At 51.5% G+C, this 15956-nt stretch overlaps 1 protein-coding gene across 2 annotated transcripts; it reads left to right on the top strand.

Annotated features, from left to right (window-relative positions):
- Positions 1 to 282: 282 nt before the first annotated feature.
- ITGB7 (integrin subunit beta 7) lies at positions 283 to 15888 on the top strand. Of its 2 annotated transcripts, none has more exons than XM_082741458.1 (16): positions 283 to 365; positions 6727 to 6803; positions 7492 to 7695; positions 9374 to 9575; positions 9652 to 9822; positions 10592 to 10833; positions 11181 to 11339; positions 11653 to 11748; positions 11890 to 11979; positions 12835 to 12981; positions 13297 to 13490; positions 13862 to 14085; positions 14330 to 14549; positions 14688 to 14896; positions 15204 to 15361; positions 15617 to 15888. In XM_082741458.1, exons 3-16 carry the CDS (start codon positions 7495 to 7497, stop codon positions 15695 to 15697), a joined length of 2394 nt encoding a protein of 797 aa, XP_082597584.1. In that variant the 5' UTR covers positions 283 to 365; positions 6727 to 6803; positions 7492 to 7494; the 3' UTR covers positions 15698 to 15888. The 2 variants fall into 2 exon arrangements, with proteins under 2 accessions (XP_082597584.1, XP_082597585.1); XM_082741459.1 differs by having other exon boundaries at positions 300 to 365; positions 6727 to 6862.
- Positions 15889 to 15956: the final 68 nt, after the last annotated feature.

Below are 15956 nucleotides of genomic sequence, written 5' to 3'. Positions count from 1 at the left end.
CTGAACCACAATATCTATCTCTCCTCTTAGCCTCTATATCTGTATAATTTGGGAGCTGGGGAGATATTAACCTGTGGCTGTGTCATGGGTTAATTATAATATGGGACACCCCAGCATGTCATAGGGTCTCGGTAGCCAGACAAGCTTCCTTGCTTCCTTCCAGATCCCTGTATCATCACCCCCTCCCCTTGGCTCAATTCCACCCCTATGGGCTCCACCTTCTCCTAGGTCAGTTACCCCACCACCCCGAAATCTCCTCCACCCCACCCCACCCCAGGGCGTGTCACTTCCTCCTCTGCAGCCTCCCAGATCAGTACACAAAGGCCACCACTGCTGGAGGAAGAGCTGCTCGGTGACATTCACCTGTGAGTACCAGGGCACCAGCCCTCTTCCTCCTCTCTTCTTACAACCCAACCCCTGCCTGCTCCCTACCACCTCCATGGAATAGGGCTCTGGGCTCTGACCCCAAGATGCCCAAGATCCGGCTGAGACTGGAGAAGGCTCTGAACTCGTTTCTGAATTCCTAAGATCCTCTTCCCAGTTCCCTCCTCCAGTCTCTCAAGCTCTCCCCGCCTCACCCCTACCCATCTCTCCTGCATAGGTTTCCCAAAAGTGGGGCTGGAGAGGGAGGCAAAGAAGGTAGGGGAATGTATGACTGCTATCATTGGAGAACCTGCCATGTGCCAAAGATTATGTCAAGGTAGGGCTCTCCCAGTGTGACTCCCCAGCAGCTACCCCAGGTGCCTAGTGCCTGGTGCTCAGATCAGATCTGCCAGTGACAGCTTGACAGTGACTACCACAGTCCTGGGGGATGGTGGCCCAGTGGCTCTGTTCTCTTCCCTCCTTGTGCTGCTGAGTGGGCAGCAGAGGATTCCACCTGATTTGGGAGCTCTGAATAGGTTGGGCAAATGCTCTGTTTCTCAGGTGGTAAGGGGGGCATGTTAGGGTGTGGATTGGAGTCAGAATCGAGGCCAGGAAAATGGGACAACTACAGAGGGAAAGAAGGGAAGATGGCAGAAGATCCCCTCAAGGGAAGAGAAAGGGGGTCAGGTGGAGCCCACTGGAGTTGATGGGGAGAAGGCACAACTTTTGATGAGTCTCACTGTCTTAATCCCTGTTCACTGTCACTTTCTGCCCTGGGATTCAGGTTTGTAAAAAGAGGGGGATAAAGTTGACAGTCCTGCTGCTCTATGGTTAGGATAAGAGGGAAAAGGAAGTAGAACAAAGAGTTGTACAGAAGTGGTGAAGAGGGGCGCCTGGGTGGCTCAGTGGGTTAAGGCCTCTGCCTTCAGCTCGGGTCATGATCTCAGGGTCCTGGGATTGAGCCCCATGTCCAGCTCTCTGCTCAGCAGGGAGCCTGCTTCCCTTCCTCTCTTTCTGCCTGCCTCTCTGCCTACTTGTGATCTCTGTCAAATAAGTAAATAAAAATCTTTAATAATAATAAAAAATGGAGAAGAGAAAAGCAGCAGAAAGATGTCATCAAATTTTTTTTTTTAAGATTTTATTTATTTATTTGACAGACAGAGAACACAAGAGACAGAGGCAGGCAGATAGAGAGGAAGGGAAGCAGGCCCCCTGCTGAGCAGAGAGCCCGATGTGGGACTCTATCCCAGGACCCTGAGATCATGACCTGAGCCGAAGGCAGCGGCTTAACCCACTGAGCCACCCAGGCACCCTGTCATCAAATTTTTGAGTGGGTTGGGGGAGAAATTAACAGAAACAAGCTGCAGGTCGTGTATCCTCAAGTTAGAAAGAAGAGGGAAAATTGGGAGAAGGGGGTTGGCAAGTCCTGGGCAGGGAGTCCCAAGGGCTCCCTTTAGGGGAAATGAGTGGGTTTGAGGTCTCTGGATATGTCCAATCCTGGGGGCCCCGCCTTGACAGATGAGTCAAAACTGGGCTTTGTGCTGCAGCATCGTTGGCCTCCTTGACCACAGGCGTGCAGAGCAAGCAGGGTTGAGGTTACAGAGCCTGAGCCGTGGGCCGACCTTGCACAGGACGGGGGCCCCGAGACATATACATATATATATAGCACCCGAGGTCCTAAGTGGTAGTACAGCTGAGGTCAACAACTTGGCACCCCACCCCTTCCCCATGCTGTATAGAGCATCCATTTGAATCTAGAACCAGGAGGAGGAAGATGCAGGTGCTTCAAGCCAAGGACTTAGTTGGCCTTTCTCATACACACACCACTGGTGGGAATATAAACCGACACAGTTGCTAAAGTGCTTATGTCAGAGATAACCCGCCAACATTACAAGTGATACCTATTTACTGACCCTACAAATCCTCTTCCAGGGACTTTAAAAAAATTATTCATTTATTTGCCAGACAGAAAGGGGGGGGGAGCACAAGCAGAGAGAGGTGCAGGCAGAGGGAGAAGCAGGCTCCCCACTGAGCAAGGAGCCCAATGTGGGGCTTGATCCCAGGACCCCAGGATCATGACCTGAGCTGAAGGCAGACGCTTAATCAACTGAGCCACTCGGGTGTCCCTTCTTCCAGGGACATACCCTACAGATTCACTCACACACATGTGAAATGATAAGTGCATGAATTTCCATTGCAGCTTTAGTTTCAATAGTGAGCAATTAGAAGCAATTTAAATCCCTATGAGAGATTAACTGTAATGTGATATATCCGTGCTAAGTGGAAATCTATATGGCTGTGAAAATGACAAGCAAGTTCTTTACTTTCTTCAGTAACAGGTTTCCAAGAAAAGTAATTGAAAGAAGAAAAAAATAGAGGACAAAACTGCGTGTATTCTAGAATTGTGACCGTAGAAATCTGTCATTTGATTTGACCATTTGAAGAACATATGTATTTATATTAGTTTGTATATGCATAAAACAATCCCTAGAAGGATTATAAGCAACAAAAGATAATAAAAAATTGATGGTTATTTATTTGGAGTGAGGTGTGGAAATGGAAGGATGGGAGATACGAGTGGGAGATTTGTAAATGTTTTGATATTTTATGTGATAAAATGCACATAAAATTTATAATGTTGTAAAGATTTTTTTTAGATTTTATTTATTTATTTCAGATAGAGACAGAGAACGAGAGAAAGCACACGCCATGCACAAGCAGAGGGAAAGGGAGAAGCAGGCTCTCCACTGAGCAGAGAGCCTGTCTCACGGGGCTCGATCCCAGGACCCTGGGATCACCACCCAAGCCGAAGGCAGACGCCTAACCAACTGAGCCACCCAGGTGCCCCTAAAATTGATCATTTTAACCATTTTAAGTGTTCAGTTCAATGGCATTAAGTACCCTTACAATGTTGTACAACCATCACCACTATCTAGTTTTAGAACTTTTTCTTCACTCCAGAACAAAACTGCCCATCAAGCGGTTATTCCTCATTCTTCCCTCCTCCCCAGCACCCCCTGCAATGACCATCTACTTTCTGTTTCTGGGGATTTGTCTAGTCACAAGAGTTCCCATAAACTGAATCGTACAATGTGTGTGGTTTTTTTTTTTGTGACTGGTTTCATTTACTTAACATTGTGTTTTCAAGTTTCAGCGATGATGTAGCATGGGTCAGGTCTTCATTCCTTCCTATGGCCAAATAATATTCCATAGTGTGGAGATAGCACATTTTGTTTATCTGTTCATCAGTCAATGGACATTTGCATTGTTTCTACCTTGAGGCTATTGTGAATAGTACTGCTATGAAGGTTCATGTACAAATTTTTGTTTTATTTATTAAATTCTGTTGTACCATTTTACATTCCCACCAGCAATATATGATGGTTTCATATTCTCTACACCCCCTTTTTCTATTTTTTAAAGAATTTAATATAGCCGGGTGCCTAAGGTGTGTCAGTGGATTAAGTCTCTGCCTTCGGCTCAGGTCATGATCTCAGGGTCCTGGGATCGAGCCCCACCCCACGTCTAGCTCTCTGCTAGCCGGCTTCCCCTCTCTCTCCCTCTGCCTGCCTCTCTGCCTACTTGTCAAATAAATACATAAAATTTAAAAATATATATATTAAAAATTTTAATGTAGCCATTTACTGGGTATGAAGTAGTATCTCACTGTGGTATTTGATTGGCATTTCCCTGATGATTAATGGTGTTGAGCATCTTTTTCTGTGCTTGTTGGCCATTTGTCTACCTTCTTCAAAGAAATATCTACGTAAGTCCTCTGCCATTTAAAAATGGGGTGGTTAGGGGGCGCCTGGGTGGCTCAGTGGGTTAAAGCCTCTGCCTTCAGCTCAGGTCATGGTCTCAGGGTCCTGGGATCGAGCCCCACATCGGGCTTTCTGCTCAGGAGGGAGCCTGCTTCCTCCTCTCTCTCTGCCTGCTTCTCTGCCTACTTGTGATCTCTGTCTGTAAAATGAATAAATAACATCCTTAAAAAAATAAAAAATAAAAATAAAAATGAGGTGGTTAGGGGCACCTGTGTGGCTCAGTGGGTTAAAGCCTCTGCCTTCGGCTTGGGTCATGGTCTCAGGGTCGTGGGATCAAGCCCCACATTGGGCTCTCTGCTTGGCAGGGAGCCTGCTTCCTCCTCTCTCTCTGCCTGCTTCTTTGCCTACTTGTGATCTCCGTCTGTCAAGTACACACATAAAATCTTAAAAATATAAAAATAAAAATGGGGTGGTTTGCCTTTTGGTTGTTGAGTTGGAGGAGTTCTTTATATGTTCTGGATCCTTCCCAGATATATGATTTGCAAATATTTCCTCACTTTCTGTAGCTTGTCTTTTCGTCTTCTCCATAGTGCTCTTTGAAGCACAAAAGTTTTATATTTATATATTTATATTTTTTGAAGTCTAATCGACCTATTCTTTTTTCTTTTGTTGCTTGTGTTTTTGATGTCCTCATTAAGAATCCATTGTCAAAGGGCACCTGGGTGGCTCAGTGGGTTAGGCCTCTGCCTTTGGCTCTGGTCATGATCTCTGGCTCCTGGGATCGAGCCCCATGTTGGATTCTCTGCTCAGTGGGGAGCCTGCTTCTCTCTCTTTCTGCCTGTCTCTCTGCATGCTTGTAATCTCTATCTGTCAAATAAATAAATAAAATCTTTTAAAAAAATCCATTGTCAAGTCCAAGGTCACAAAGATTTACCCCTCCATTTTCTTCGAAGAATTTATAGTTCAAGGACTTACATTTAGGTCGTTGATGCATTTTCAGTTAATTTTTGTATATGTGGTGAGGTAGGAGTCCAACTTCCTTCTTTCACATGTGGATAACCAGTCATCCCAGCACCATTTGTTAAAGACTGTTCTCTCCCCATCGAGTAGTTTGGCACCCTTGTTGCAAATCAAATGGCCGTAAATGGATGAATTTATTTCTGGACTCTGGATTTTATTTCATTGATCTACATGCCTACCCTTGATCTACATGCCACATTGTCTTGATCACTGTAGCTTCCTAGTAAGGCTTGAAAGATGTGAGAGACCTCTGATTTCATTCTTTTTCAAGATTGTTTTTGGCCATTCGGGGTCCCATGCAATTCCATAGGAAGTGTAGGACCAACTTTTCCATCTCTGTAAAAAAAGGCCATTGTAATGTACCTTTCTGATTTTTTTTAAACATTTTAATTTATTTATTTGACAGACAGAGATCACAAGTAGGCAGAGAGGCAAGCAGAGAGAGAGGAGGAAGCAGGCTCCCTGCGGAGCAGAGAGCCCGATGTGGGGCTCGATCCCTGGACCCTGGAATCATGACCTGAGCTGAAGGCAGAGGCTTTAACCCACTGAGCCACCCAGGCGCCCCTACCTTTCTGATTTTTAAAAAATATTTATTTATTTGAGAGAAAGCGCGCTCGCACACAGGGGAGAGAGACAGAGGGAGACAGAGTGTCATGCAGACACCGTGTTGGGCACAGAGCCAGAGGGACATAGGGTAAGAAGAGAAGCAGGCAGAGAGAGAGAGAGGAGGAAGCAGGACCCCTGCTGAGCCCCAGGACCCCAAGACCCCAGGACCCCGGGATCATGACCTGAGCCGAAGGCAAAGGTTTTAACCCACTGAGCTACCCAGGCACCCCTCTTCCTCTCATTCTTATTCCCTGACTTTCCTTCCTTAAATTTAGAACCCTTGACCCTCTCTTTCTTTTTCTTTCTTTCTTTCTTTCTTTCTTTCTTTCTTTCTTTCTTTCTTTCTTTCTTTCTTCTTTCTTTTTCTTTCTTCCTTCCTTCCTTCCTTCCTTCCTTCCTTCCTTCCTTCCTTCCTTTCTTTCTTTCTTTCTTTCTTTCTTTCTTTCTTCTTTCTTTCTCTTTCTTTAATGTTTTTTCTCTTTTTAAAAAGATTTTATTTCTGGGGCGCCTGGGTGGCTCAGTGGTTTGGGCTGCTGCCTTCGGCTCGGGTCATGATCTCAGGGTCCTGGGATCGAGCCCCGCCTCGGGCTCCCTGCTCCGCAGGAAGCCTGCTTTCCTCTCTCTCTCTCTCTCTCTGCCTGCCTCTCTGCCTACTTGTGATCTCTGTCTGTCAAATAAATAAATAAAATCTTAAAAAAAAATAAAAAGATTTTATTTCTTTATTTGAAAGAAAAACAGAGACAGAGCATGAGCATGAGCAGTGGGGAGGAGGCAGAGGGAAAGGGAGAAGCAGACTCCCCGCTGAGCAGGGAGCCCAATATGGGGCTCAGTCCCCGGACCCTGAGATCATGACCTGAGGCCAAAGTAGACGCTCAACGAACTGAGCCACCCAGGCACCCCTGTTCCTTCATTTAGAATCCAAGATTATGAAAACTGCAAGGCCTGTCAGATTATTTATTTAACTGTCTCTTTACAGATGTGGGAACTAAGGCCCAGAGAAAAAGTCTGATTGGCCATACAGCCATCGAGAGACTGAAGCAGGACGAGAACTTGGTGTGTTTCCTGTTTGGTTCTGTTCCACTGTGGCTTGGAATCTTGGTGACTAGACATTGGTGGGTGTAGACCTTAGTGCTTCGGGGGCTAGTCCCCAGACTCTTGTTAGGCCATTTTGGCCACCTTCGCCCTGGCAAAGTCTGCACAAAGGAGGGACAGGACTTCTCTGAGGGTCCTACCCACGTGTGGTGGCTGCCTCTTCCCTACATTTTTTTAAAAAAAGATTCTATTTATTTATTTATTTGAAAGAGAGAGACTGAGCAAGACAGAGACAGCATGAACAGGGGGAGAGGGAGAAGCAGACTCCTGCTGAGCAGGGAGCCTGATGTGGGGCTCGATTCCATGACCCTGGGATCATCACCTGAGCTGAAGGCAGTTGCTTAACCAACTGAGCCACCCAGGCCCAGGTGCCCAGTCTTCCTGACATTTTAAAGAAACAGCTGAATCCACAGGGAGAGACTCTCAGAGGAGATAAAGAATTGAGGTAGAGGTTTGTTTGTTTGTTTTCTTAAGTAAACTCTACACCCAAGGTGGGGCTTGATCAAGAGTTGCATGCTCTAGGACTAAGTCAGCCAGGCACCCCTGAGCAGAGTTTTGAGAATGACAAACACAGGCTAAGTTTAGAGGACTGAGAGCTTAGAGGCCCTTCCTTAAGGACCCACGTGTCACCCTTTATGTCCTATTGTAGGCCATGGTGGCTTTGCCCGTAGTCCTTGTTTTCCTGCTGGTCTTGAGCAGAGGGAAGAGTGAGTTGGATGCCATGATCTCCCTGTCCGAGAAGACCACAGAATGGAGAGATCCTGATCCATCCCTGCCGGGGTCCTGCCAGCCCACCTCCTCCTGCCGGGAGTGCATCCTCTCACACCCAAGCTGTGCATGGTGCAAGCAACTGGTAAAGCTGGGCCTGTGGCCTTTGGAGACTGTGTATAGGTGTATGTGCAGAACAGAGCTCTGTGCGTGATTGTGTGGGCAAATGTGTGATTTCTGGGTGCACTTGGCAGTCCCATGGGTGACTGAGTTTGTGCACCTAGGACTCCTGTGTGTGACTGTGTGTGTGTGCATGCATGTGTGTGCAAGGGTCCTGTGTATACACTTGTGTGTCTGTGTATTTGCGTATCTCTGGAGAAGACTTGGTGACCTTACATTTGGTGGAAGTATGTTCTTGCTGGAACTCACACTTGCATACAGGTAAAGTGAGCTTTGGCACACGTGTACATGTGAGAAAGTGTTTGTCAGCTCAGGCAGCCGTAACAACATACCACAGGCTGGGTGGCTTAAGCAACAGGGATTTATTTCTCACAGTACTGGAGCCTAGAAGGTGACAGTCATTTTGGTTCCTGGTGAGAGCCATCTCCCTGGCCTATAGTCAGGCTGTAGACAAGATATCTGGTGTCTCTTCTTATAATGGCATCAATTCCACCACTCCCCAGCCCAACCACGTGAGGGTTCTCCCTTCACGATCTCAACTAATCCTCATTTCTTCCCAGAGGCTCCATCTCCAAATGCTTTATCATCACATTGGGGGTTAGTCCCTAATAGAAAGTATATGACTGGTTTTCTGAGTCTGTGTTGGGGGTGCATGGGCATAGCCTTCCCAAGGTATGTAGTCTCCTGTGGCTGGGAAAGTAGAAGGAAAGGAGGTAGAAGTGGGTAGGTTTTGGGGGAAAGACTTGATCTACCCAAGTGGCCCAGAAGGATGCTGGGGAGGAGATGTCTCCCTGGCCTGTCAAACAAGAGGGTTCTTTGTGCCTTAAAGAGACAGGGCTCATGGAATGGCAGAGCATGGTGGGTACCTGAGCTGGGGGGTAGGAAGAAGGAGAGTTCGATCAGAGATGAGGGCAAACTCCCTAGAAGGCAGAGCTACAGAAGCTGAGTGGAGGCTGAGCCAGCAGGGGGAGAAAGGCACCCTGTGAATCTGGGAGGACCGGAAGAGGATACTCAGAGTCAGTGGGAGACAGAGAGCAGAGATGGGCGAGGCAGTCAGATACCAGTCTGCCTCCTTCAATCTCTGGACCTAAGACTGGCACCAGGGCCAGTTGAGAAGCCACTGTAACCATTTCCTTCCTCTGCCACTTCCCAGCCAGTCCCCAAGGGACCAGACACAGGGGTGGGAGCTGGGTGGAGGGAGGGGAGAGGAGTCTCCTGTTCTGTCCTGGTCCTTCCCCCTCTGGGGGCAACTTAGCCTGGGTCTTAACCTGACCAGCTTTCCCGTTTTGGCCTGAGCATGCAGGAGAGCTAGGACTAGGAGACCAGGCTCCTCCTTTTCTTGTGGTAGTGAGGTGCCTGAGATCTCAACAGGAAGTCTGTGGCCCTGCGGGGGAGGAGAAGGGTAGGTGGCTAGGGAGAGGGGGTTGTCTAGATGAGCAGAGGGTAAGTGTGGTGCTAGAGGAAGTGGGCTCAGACAAGACAGAACCAGGTTTGGAGGTGGCTGTGGGGGGGATGGAGAGGGGAGGGCATTCGAGGGGCTCAGGGCACTGTGAGGGGAGGGTCGCGAGCGGCCTGGATCGCAGGTGTTGGGGTGGGGGGTCCGTGGGGGACCAGAGTCCCGACGGGCTTCCCCTTGGATTCAGAACTTCACCGCGTCGGGGTTAGCGGAGGAGCGGCGCTGCGGCCGGCGACAGGAGCTGCTGGCGCGTGGCTGCCCCTTGGGGGAGCTGGAGGAGCCCCGCGGCCGGCTGGAGGTGCTGCAGGACCAGCCGCTGAGCCCGGGCACCCGCGGCGAGGGGGCCACACAGCTGGCGCCTCAGCGGGTGCGGGTCACCCTGCGGCCCGGTGAGTCCCCGGGGCGGGGCCGGAGGGCGGGGCCGAGGTGCCATCTCCAGCCCGCTGACCCACGCCCGCCCACCAGGGGAGCCACAGCAGCTCCGAGTGCGCTTCCTCCGGGCCCCAGGATACCCCGTCGACCTGTACTACCTCATGGACCTGAGCTACTCCATGAAGGACGACCTGGAGCGCGTGCGCCAGCTCGGGCACGACCTGCTGGTGCAGCTGCAGCAGGTCACACACTCCGTGCGCATCGGTGAGCGCCCCGCCGGCCCTCGGCCTTCCCTTGCGGGGAGCTCGGGCCCCTACCTGCCCTCTCCTAGTTTTTAGCAGACCTGCTCAGGCAACGGGTTTCTGGTCTCTCCTCCCAAAGACATTCATCTTCCAGGACAGAACTGGAGGGGATTTAAGAGGCTGTCCAGTAGGAGCACTCATTCCACATGAGGGGTAACTGAGTCCCAGAGTCTAGCCAGACGGGGTTCAGACAGGGTCAGACAGGGTCAGACAGGGCGCCCTGGATCTACCAACCAGATACTACCCTGATACTGTTACTACCAGATACTGCCCTGATGCCACTGTCTCAGCCCCATCTGTGTCCCTCCAGCAAGGGCTAAATACCACTGTCCCTGGCTGTGCCTTCTGCACTCACATCTCCCTTGTTCAAGGGATGCCCTCCTTTGCATCAGGCTATACCCTATTCCGTCTCCTTCCTCCAGAGACCCTGCCTGACTGCCACTGTGTCCTCCTCTTGATCTCCTCCATCCTCCACTGCTCTGAACCAGTGATCCAAACCTTTTGCTCCACCCCTTCCCCCGCCTCCACTGGCCAAGTAGGCCAGATACTCAGACCCTTCATGCTGGGGGCACTTGCTCTCATTATCTCCTCTACTCCTCTGTGACTGTCCCCCTGACCGCCCGCCACTGCTTTCCATGGACCTCTGCCTTCTGAGTCCTCAGCAGAGGCCCTTCCACCCTGCAGCTAGCCAGTGACTTCTGGCACAGCCCTCATGATTTCCGCCCTCCCAGGCTTTGGCTCCTTCGTGGACAAAACGGTGATGCCCTTTGTGAGCACGGTGTCCTCCAAACTTCGCCACCCCTGTCCCACCCGGCTGGAGCGCTGCCAGCCACCCTTCAGCTTTCGCCATGTGCTGTCACTGACTGGAGATGCTAAGGCCTTTGAGCGGGAGGTGGGGCGCCAGAACGTGTCTGGAAATCTGGACTCGCCTGAAGGTGGCTTCGATGCCATTCTGCAGGCTGCACTCTGTCAGGTGAGGACGTGGGGAGGGCATCTGGGTCCGAAGCACTGTTTGGGGCTGAGACGGCCACCTAGGGTCATGCAGTGCCCAATTCTAGAAGTGCCCTTTGTACCATCCTCAGTGTAGTTTGCATATTCATTTGAACAATTTCCTGGTGGATTGGACTAAAGTACCTTAAGGAAGAGGCATGTTTTTCTAGTTCATAAGAAGGCCTCCACCAGCAGCGACCATGTTTGGGGGGCTGGGGAAAAGCAGGGGGCTGGAGACAGGGGGGTACACAAATGACTCAGAATGAGGCTGGCAGATCCTTGGCTCGTAGAGCAAGGTGCACAGCCTAACTTCCACCCTTCCAACCCCAGGAGCAGATTGGCTGGAGGAATGTGTCCCGCTTGCTGGTGTTCACTTCGGATGACACATTCCACACGGCTGGGGATGGAAAGTTGGGTGGCATTTTCATGCCCAGCGATGGGCACTGCCACTTGGACAGCGATGGCCTCTATCGTCGCAGTCCAGAGTTTGTGAGTCTCTACCCTCGCCCCACCCCTATCGGAGCCACCCCTCCTCTATGCCCAGTCCCCCCATCCCTGCCTCCTTGCCCTTACCAGTGACCACCCTGCCCTCTTCCCCAGGAGCTCCTCTTCTCCATGTCCCCCCACTGGTCAGACAGAAACCCATGTCACCCCACTCCCTAGCCCCTCCCTCCTCCTTGCTGAGCCTCCCGGGTTCCTCTAGCTGGTGGAACCCTGGTTCCTGGACTTCCTGGGCAGAGGGCATATTGGATGTTGTGGGGGAGACTGGTGGACCTCACCTTATCCCTGTTCCCCTGCCCAGGACTACCCCTCTGTGGGTCAGGTAGCCCAGGCCCTGTCTGCGGCAAATATCCAGCCCATCTTTGCCGTCACCAGTGCCACGCTGCCTGTCTACCAGGTGAGAGCTGTCTGAATGCCAGACCTTCCCGCTGTGAGCCTTTCTCAGCTCCCTCAAAGACCGCTCTCCTCCTCCCCATACGTCCTCGCCTCCCTTCCAGACCCTTCAGAAGCCCATTTCCCTCAACTCCTCATAACCTAGGAGCTGAGTAAGCTGATTCCTAAGTCCGCAGTGGGGTTGTTGAGCGAGGACTCCAGCAACGTGGTGCAGCTCATCATGGATGCTTATAAGGTAAGGGGCTGAGACTGGGCAGCATGGCGAATGCAGGCCCTGGAAAGGGGCCTTTGGGGAAGTGACAGAACTGAGAAGGACTGATCGCTTTTCGGTGTAGCCCCCCACGGCTCTTACCTACAGTTTGTCTATGGCTGTCATTAATCATTCACTCAGCTGAGCTGACACTTGTACATCTGAAGTATCTGGCTTGTGTGAAACACAGAGCCCTGCTCTGGGCAAGGAAGGAAAGGAACATTCATTGAGCCAGTATTTCATGCCAAACACTGTCCTAAGTGCTCATGCTGCTTGCCTTCCCACTTATCCCGCTGAACCCCTGTTTGCTAACGATTAGCATCCCTATTTTATACATGAGAATACGGACTCAGGGGGCTGAATGACTTGCCCAGGGTCACACAGAGAACAGACAGAAGGGCTGGCATTTGTGCCCCAGATGATCCATAAGGAAAGTAACATCTGAGCTTACAAATAATTCAGAGGCATTTTTCACAGGAACCATAGAATTTTACAGGTAGAAGGAACCATAAAGATCCTTAAGTGTTTCTTGAGCTTAGCTCTGTAACCATGCTATAAGCGTCTTATGATGGTGATCACATCCTAAAGCCACAGTGAGAAAATCTGAGACAGGATCCAATTTCCCAGGGCAAACTCAATTGAAAGACTCTGCCCTCGAAGCTTTACGTGTACAGGTTGTATATCCTGATTGGGAGTATGAGAAGCAGCTCCTGCATGTTATAAGGGGCCCCACAGCAGGCCTAGGGCAGGCCTGTGGTGGAATTTGGAATGGCTGCAGAGGGCACAAGGTGGGTTTGGAGTCCTGCTTTCACATGGTTACTCACTGTCTCCCTTCCACAGAGCCTGTCCTCCACGGTGACCCTCGAACACTCTCCACTCCCTCCGGGGGTCCATATCTCATACGAATCTCAGTGTGGGGATCCTGAGAAGAGGGAGAGTGAGGCTGGGGACCGGGGCCAGTGCAACCATGTCCGAACCAACCAGACGGTGAGAGCCAGCCGAGATAGGCAGAAGGAAGGAAGTGGGGGTGGGGGAGGGAAATTGAAGCAGGCAGGAAAAGATTGGGGGCAGACAGAGAGAACAATGCAAAAGCTTGGGGTTGTTCTCCCTCCATCCTTTCTGGAAGGGTTTTAATGAGTGGCTTTCTCCAGTGGGTTTCTAAGAGATGGGTGTTAGCATGATCTTATCCCTTCATTTCCTAAGGAATAGGTTCTTGATGATCAATGGGTTTGGCGTGTGTGTGTGTGTGTGTGTGTGTGTACACGGGACCTCAAGTCTGATTTCTGCCCATATTGTCCTCAGGTGAATTTTTTGGTTGCTCTCCAAGCTACCCACTGCTCCTCAGAGCCCCAGCTTCTGAGGCTGCGAGCCCTTGGCTTCTCAGAAGAGCTGACTGTGGAGCTACACACTCTGTGTGATTGTAACTGCAGTGACACCCAGCCCCAGGCTCCCCACTGCAGTGATGGCCAGGGGCTCCTACAATGCGGGGTATGCAGGTGAGGCCTCCTGCTTCCTTTCAGCCATGTGGCTCTTCACACATGACCAAGCCCAGTATTTCTCCTCTCCCTTCTTATCCTCCCACTGGCATCTCTAGACATCTTTTTCCAGATGTCCCAAGACTCCACCCTGAATTTCATCTGAAGTTTCCCAGATATGCCAAGACCCTCCCCTCCATTCTTTTACTCCGTGGTGCTCAATCACATACTAGCATCCCTTCAGCCACTCGTCTCTCTCCCACTCTTTAGAGATCTTAGGTTTAGAAGATCCTGGGAAAGATAGGTCAAGGGATGGTAACCCTCTGACCCACCCTTCCCTTTCCTGGCTCTGCCTGACTCTGTCTGACTCTGCCTCTGTCTTCCCCTCTCAGCTGTGCTCCTGGCCGCCTGGGCCGGCTCTGTGAATGCTCTGAGGCTGAGCTGTCTTCCCCTGATCTGGAATCTGGGTGCCGATCCCCCAATGGGACAGGGCCCTTGTGCAGTGGGAAGGGACGGTGTCATTGTGGCCGCTGCAGCTGCAGCGGACAGAGCTCCGGGAGTCTGTGCGAGTGTGATGATGCCGGCTGCGAGCGACACGAGGGCATCCTCTGTGGAGGTACCTGCAGGCTTTGGGAGAAGGGAGGGATTGGAGTGGCTCCCAAGGGTATTTAGGCTCTGGGGACTTCATGGCCTTAAGGGTGAGTATGGAAGGTTCTGGTGTAAGAGTTGGAGGTGGCTGGCAACCTTGGGAGGGAGTTGGATGCACGGGAACAGACCAGCTTTAGGCAGCCTGTGGTGGCATGTGATGCCCATTGTGTGTGAGGAGCGTGGTTGTCAGCCCGAGCATGGCTCTGCCCCAGGCTTTGGCCGCTGCCGATGTGGATTGTGTCACTGTTTCGCCAACCGCACTGGCAGAGCGTGTGAGTGCAGTGGGGACACGGACAGCTGTACCAGTCCCGATGGAATTATCTGCAGCAGGCACGGAGAGTGCAGGTGCAACCGCTGCCAGTGCTTGGAGGGCTACTTCGGTGCCCTCTGTGAGCAGTGCCCAGGCTGTGCGACATCATGCGAGAGATACAGGTGAGGCCTCCAGTCCTGTGGCTTGGGAGCAGAGGCACAGCGGGACTCGCAGAGCCACTCCCATCTGCCTGCTCCTTCCTGCCGTGTAGTGTGGGTGACAGCTGCCTAGCTGGTAATCTACTGATGTCCACTGGACAGGGACTGTGCAGAATGTGGGGCCTTTGGAACTGGCCCCCTGGCCCTCAATTGCAGCAGGGCTTGTGACTCTCTCAACGTGACCCTGACTTCTGCCCCTATCCTGGATGACGGCTGGTGCAAAGAGAGGACCCTGGACAACCAGCTGTTCTTCTTCCTGGTGGAGGAGGGAGCTGGAGGCAAGGTTGTGCTCAGAGTCAGACCCAAAGAGAGTAAGTGGGCAGGGATGCTATGGACATGCCAAAGGGAGCCCTGGAAGTTTGATTGGTAGGGCCTCAAAACTCAGGTTCGGGAGGTGAAGAGAATGGGAAACGAGGCTAGGGGTTGAAGTAGAGCAGAGTGTCCAGGCAAAAGTGGAGGTGATGGACTAAGTGGACAAGACTAAGGTCTTGGCTACTGAGGATAACCTTGGCCACTGCTGGGTTCCCTTTGTTTTCAAGGACAGGCAGGGATGGGGAGGCTGGACACATTGTGGGCAATGGCCGATCAATCCCCATGGCTGTTATTTCTTCCCCATAGGAGCAGATCACACGCAGACCATTGTGCTGGGCTGTGTGGGAGGCATTGTGGCAGTGGGACTAGGGCTAGTTCTGGCTTATCGGCTTTCTGTGGAAATTTATGATCGCCGAGAATTCAGGCGCTTTGAGAAGGAGCGGCAGCGGCTCAACTGGAAGCAGGTGGGGAAGACTGCCTCCTACCCTGCTGGGCTCTCCCTGGTTAGGACCTCTTTGCTCTCTGCTGCCCACCCCCTGCCCCCCAGCCCTGGCTCCTTCCACTTAGGCCGCCCCCTCACTTTGGTCTGTACCTCCTCTGGCCCATCCAGCTGCTAACTTCCATCAGCTCTTGGGGTGCTGCTCAAGTTTGAGGTTGGCCTCTTAGGATCAGATAAAGCCCAGGGACTCTTCCTCATCATTTCCAACCTCCTTTCCCAGGACAGCAATCCTCTCTACAGAAGTGCCATCACGACCACCGTGAACCCTCGCTTTCAGGAGGCAGGGAGTCCCCTTCTCTGAAGCAGAGGGAGGAGCACTCCTGCCAGGGCTCTTCTCAGCTGCCTAGAAGGGGACTACTGAGGAATAGTCACCACCCACTTCATTCTCAGAGTGACACCCGAGGGCTGCCTACCCCTGCAACCATGCTTCCCTACCTCATGAGTGGGGGTTAGCCCCCGCTCTCCGTATACAATAAAGAGTCTTACCTCAGAGCACCGCTGTCATCTTGCTTTTACCCAAGGCCAGAGCAGGCTGTGGAGCCTGGGCCTCAGGAAAACAT

Source organism: Mustela nivalis (genome assembly GCF_964662115.1).
Source record: "Mustela nivalis genome assembly, chromosome: 7".
NCBI classification, from domain to species: Eukaryota; Metazoa; Chordata; class Mammalia; order Carnivora; family Mustelidae; genus Mustela; species Mustela nivalis.
This window is presented reverse-complemented; position numbering and strand designations above follow the sequence as displayed.

Coding starts and splice junctions, on each gene's coding strand:
- ITGB7 (XM_082741458.1), top strand. CDS start 7,495: ATGGTGGCTTTGCCCGTAGTCCTTGTTTTCCTGCTGGTCTTGAGCAGA. Junction 13,491..13,861: donor CTACAATGCGGGGTATGCAG/GTGAGGCCTCCT, acceptor TTCCCCTCTCAG/CTGTGCTCCTGGCCGCCTGG. Junction 14,897..15,203: donor CAGAGTCAGACCCAAAGAGA/GTAAGTGGGCAG, acceptor TCTTCCCCATAG/GAGCAGATCACACGCAGACC.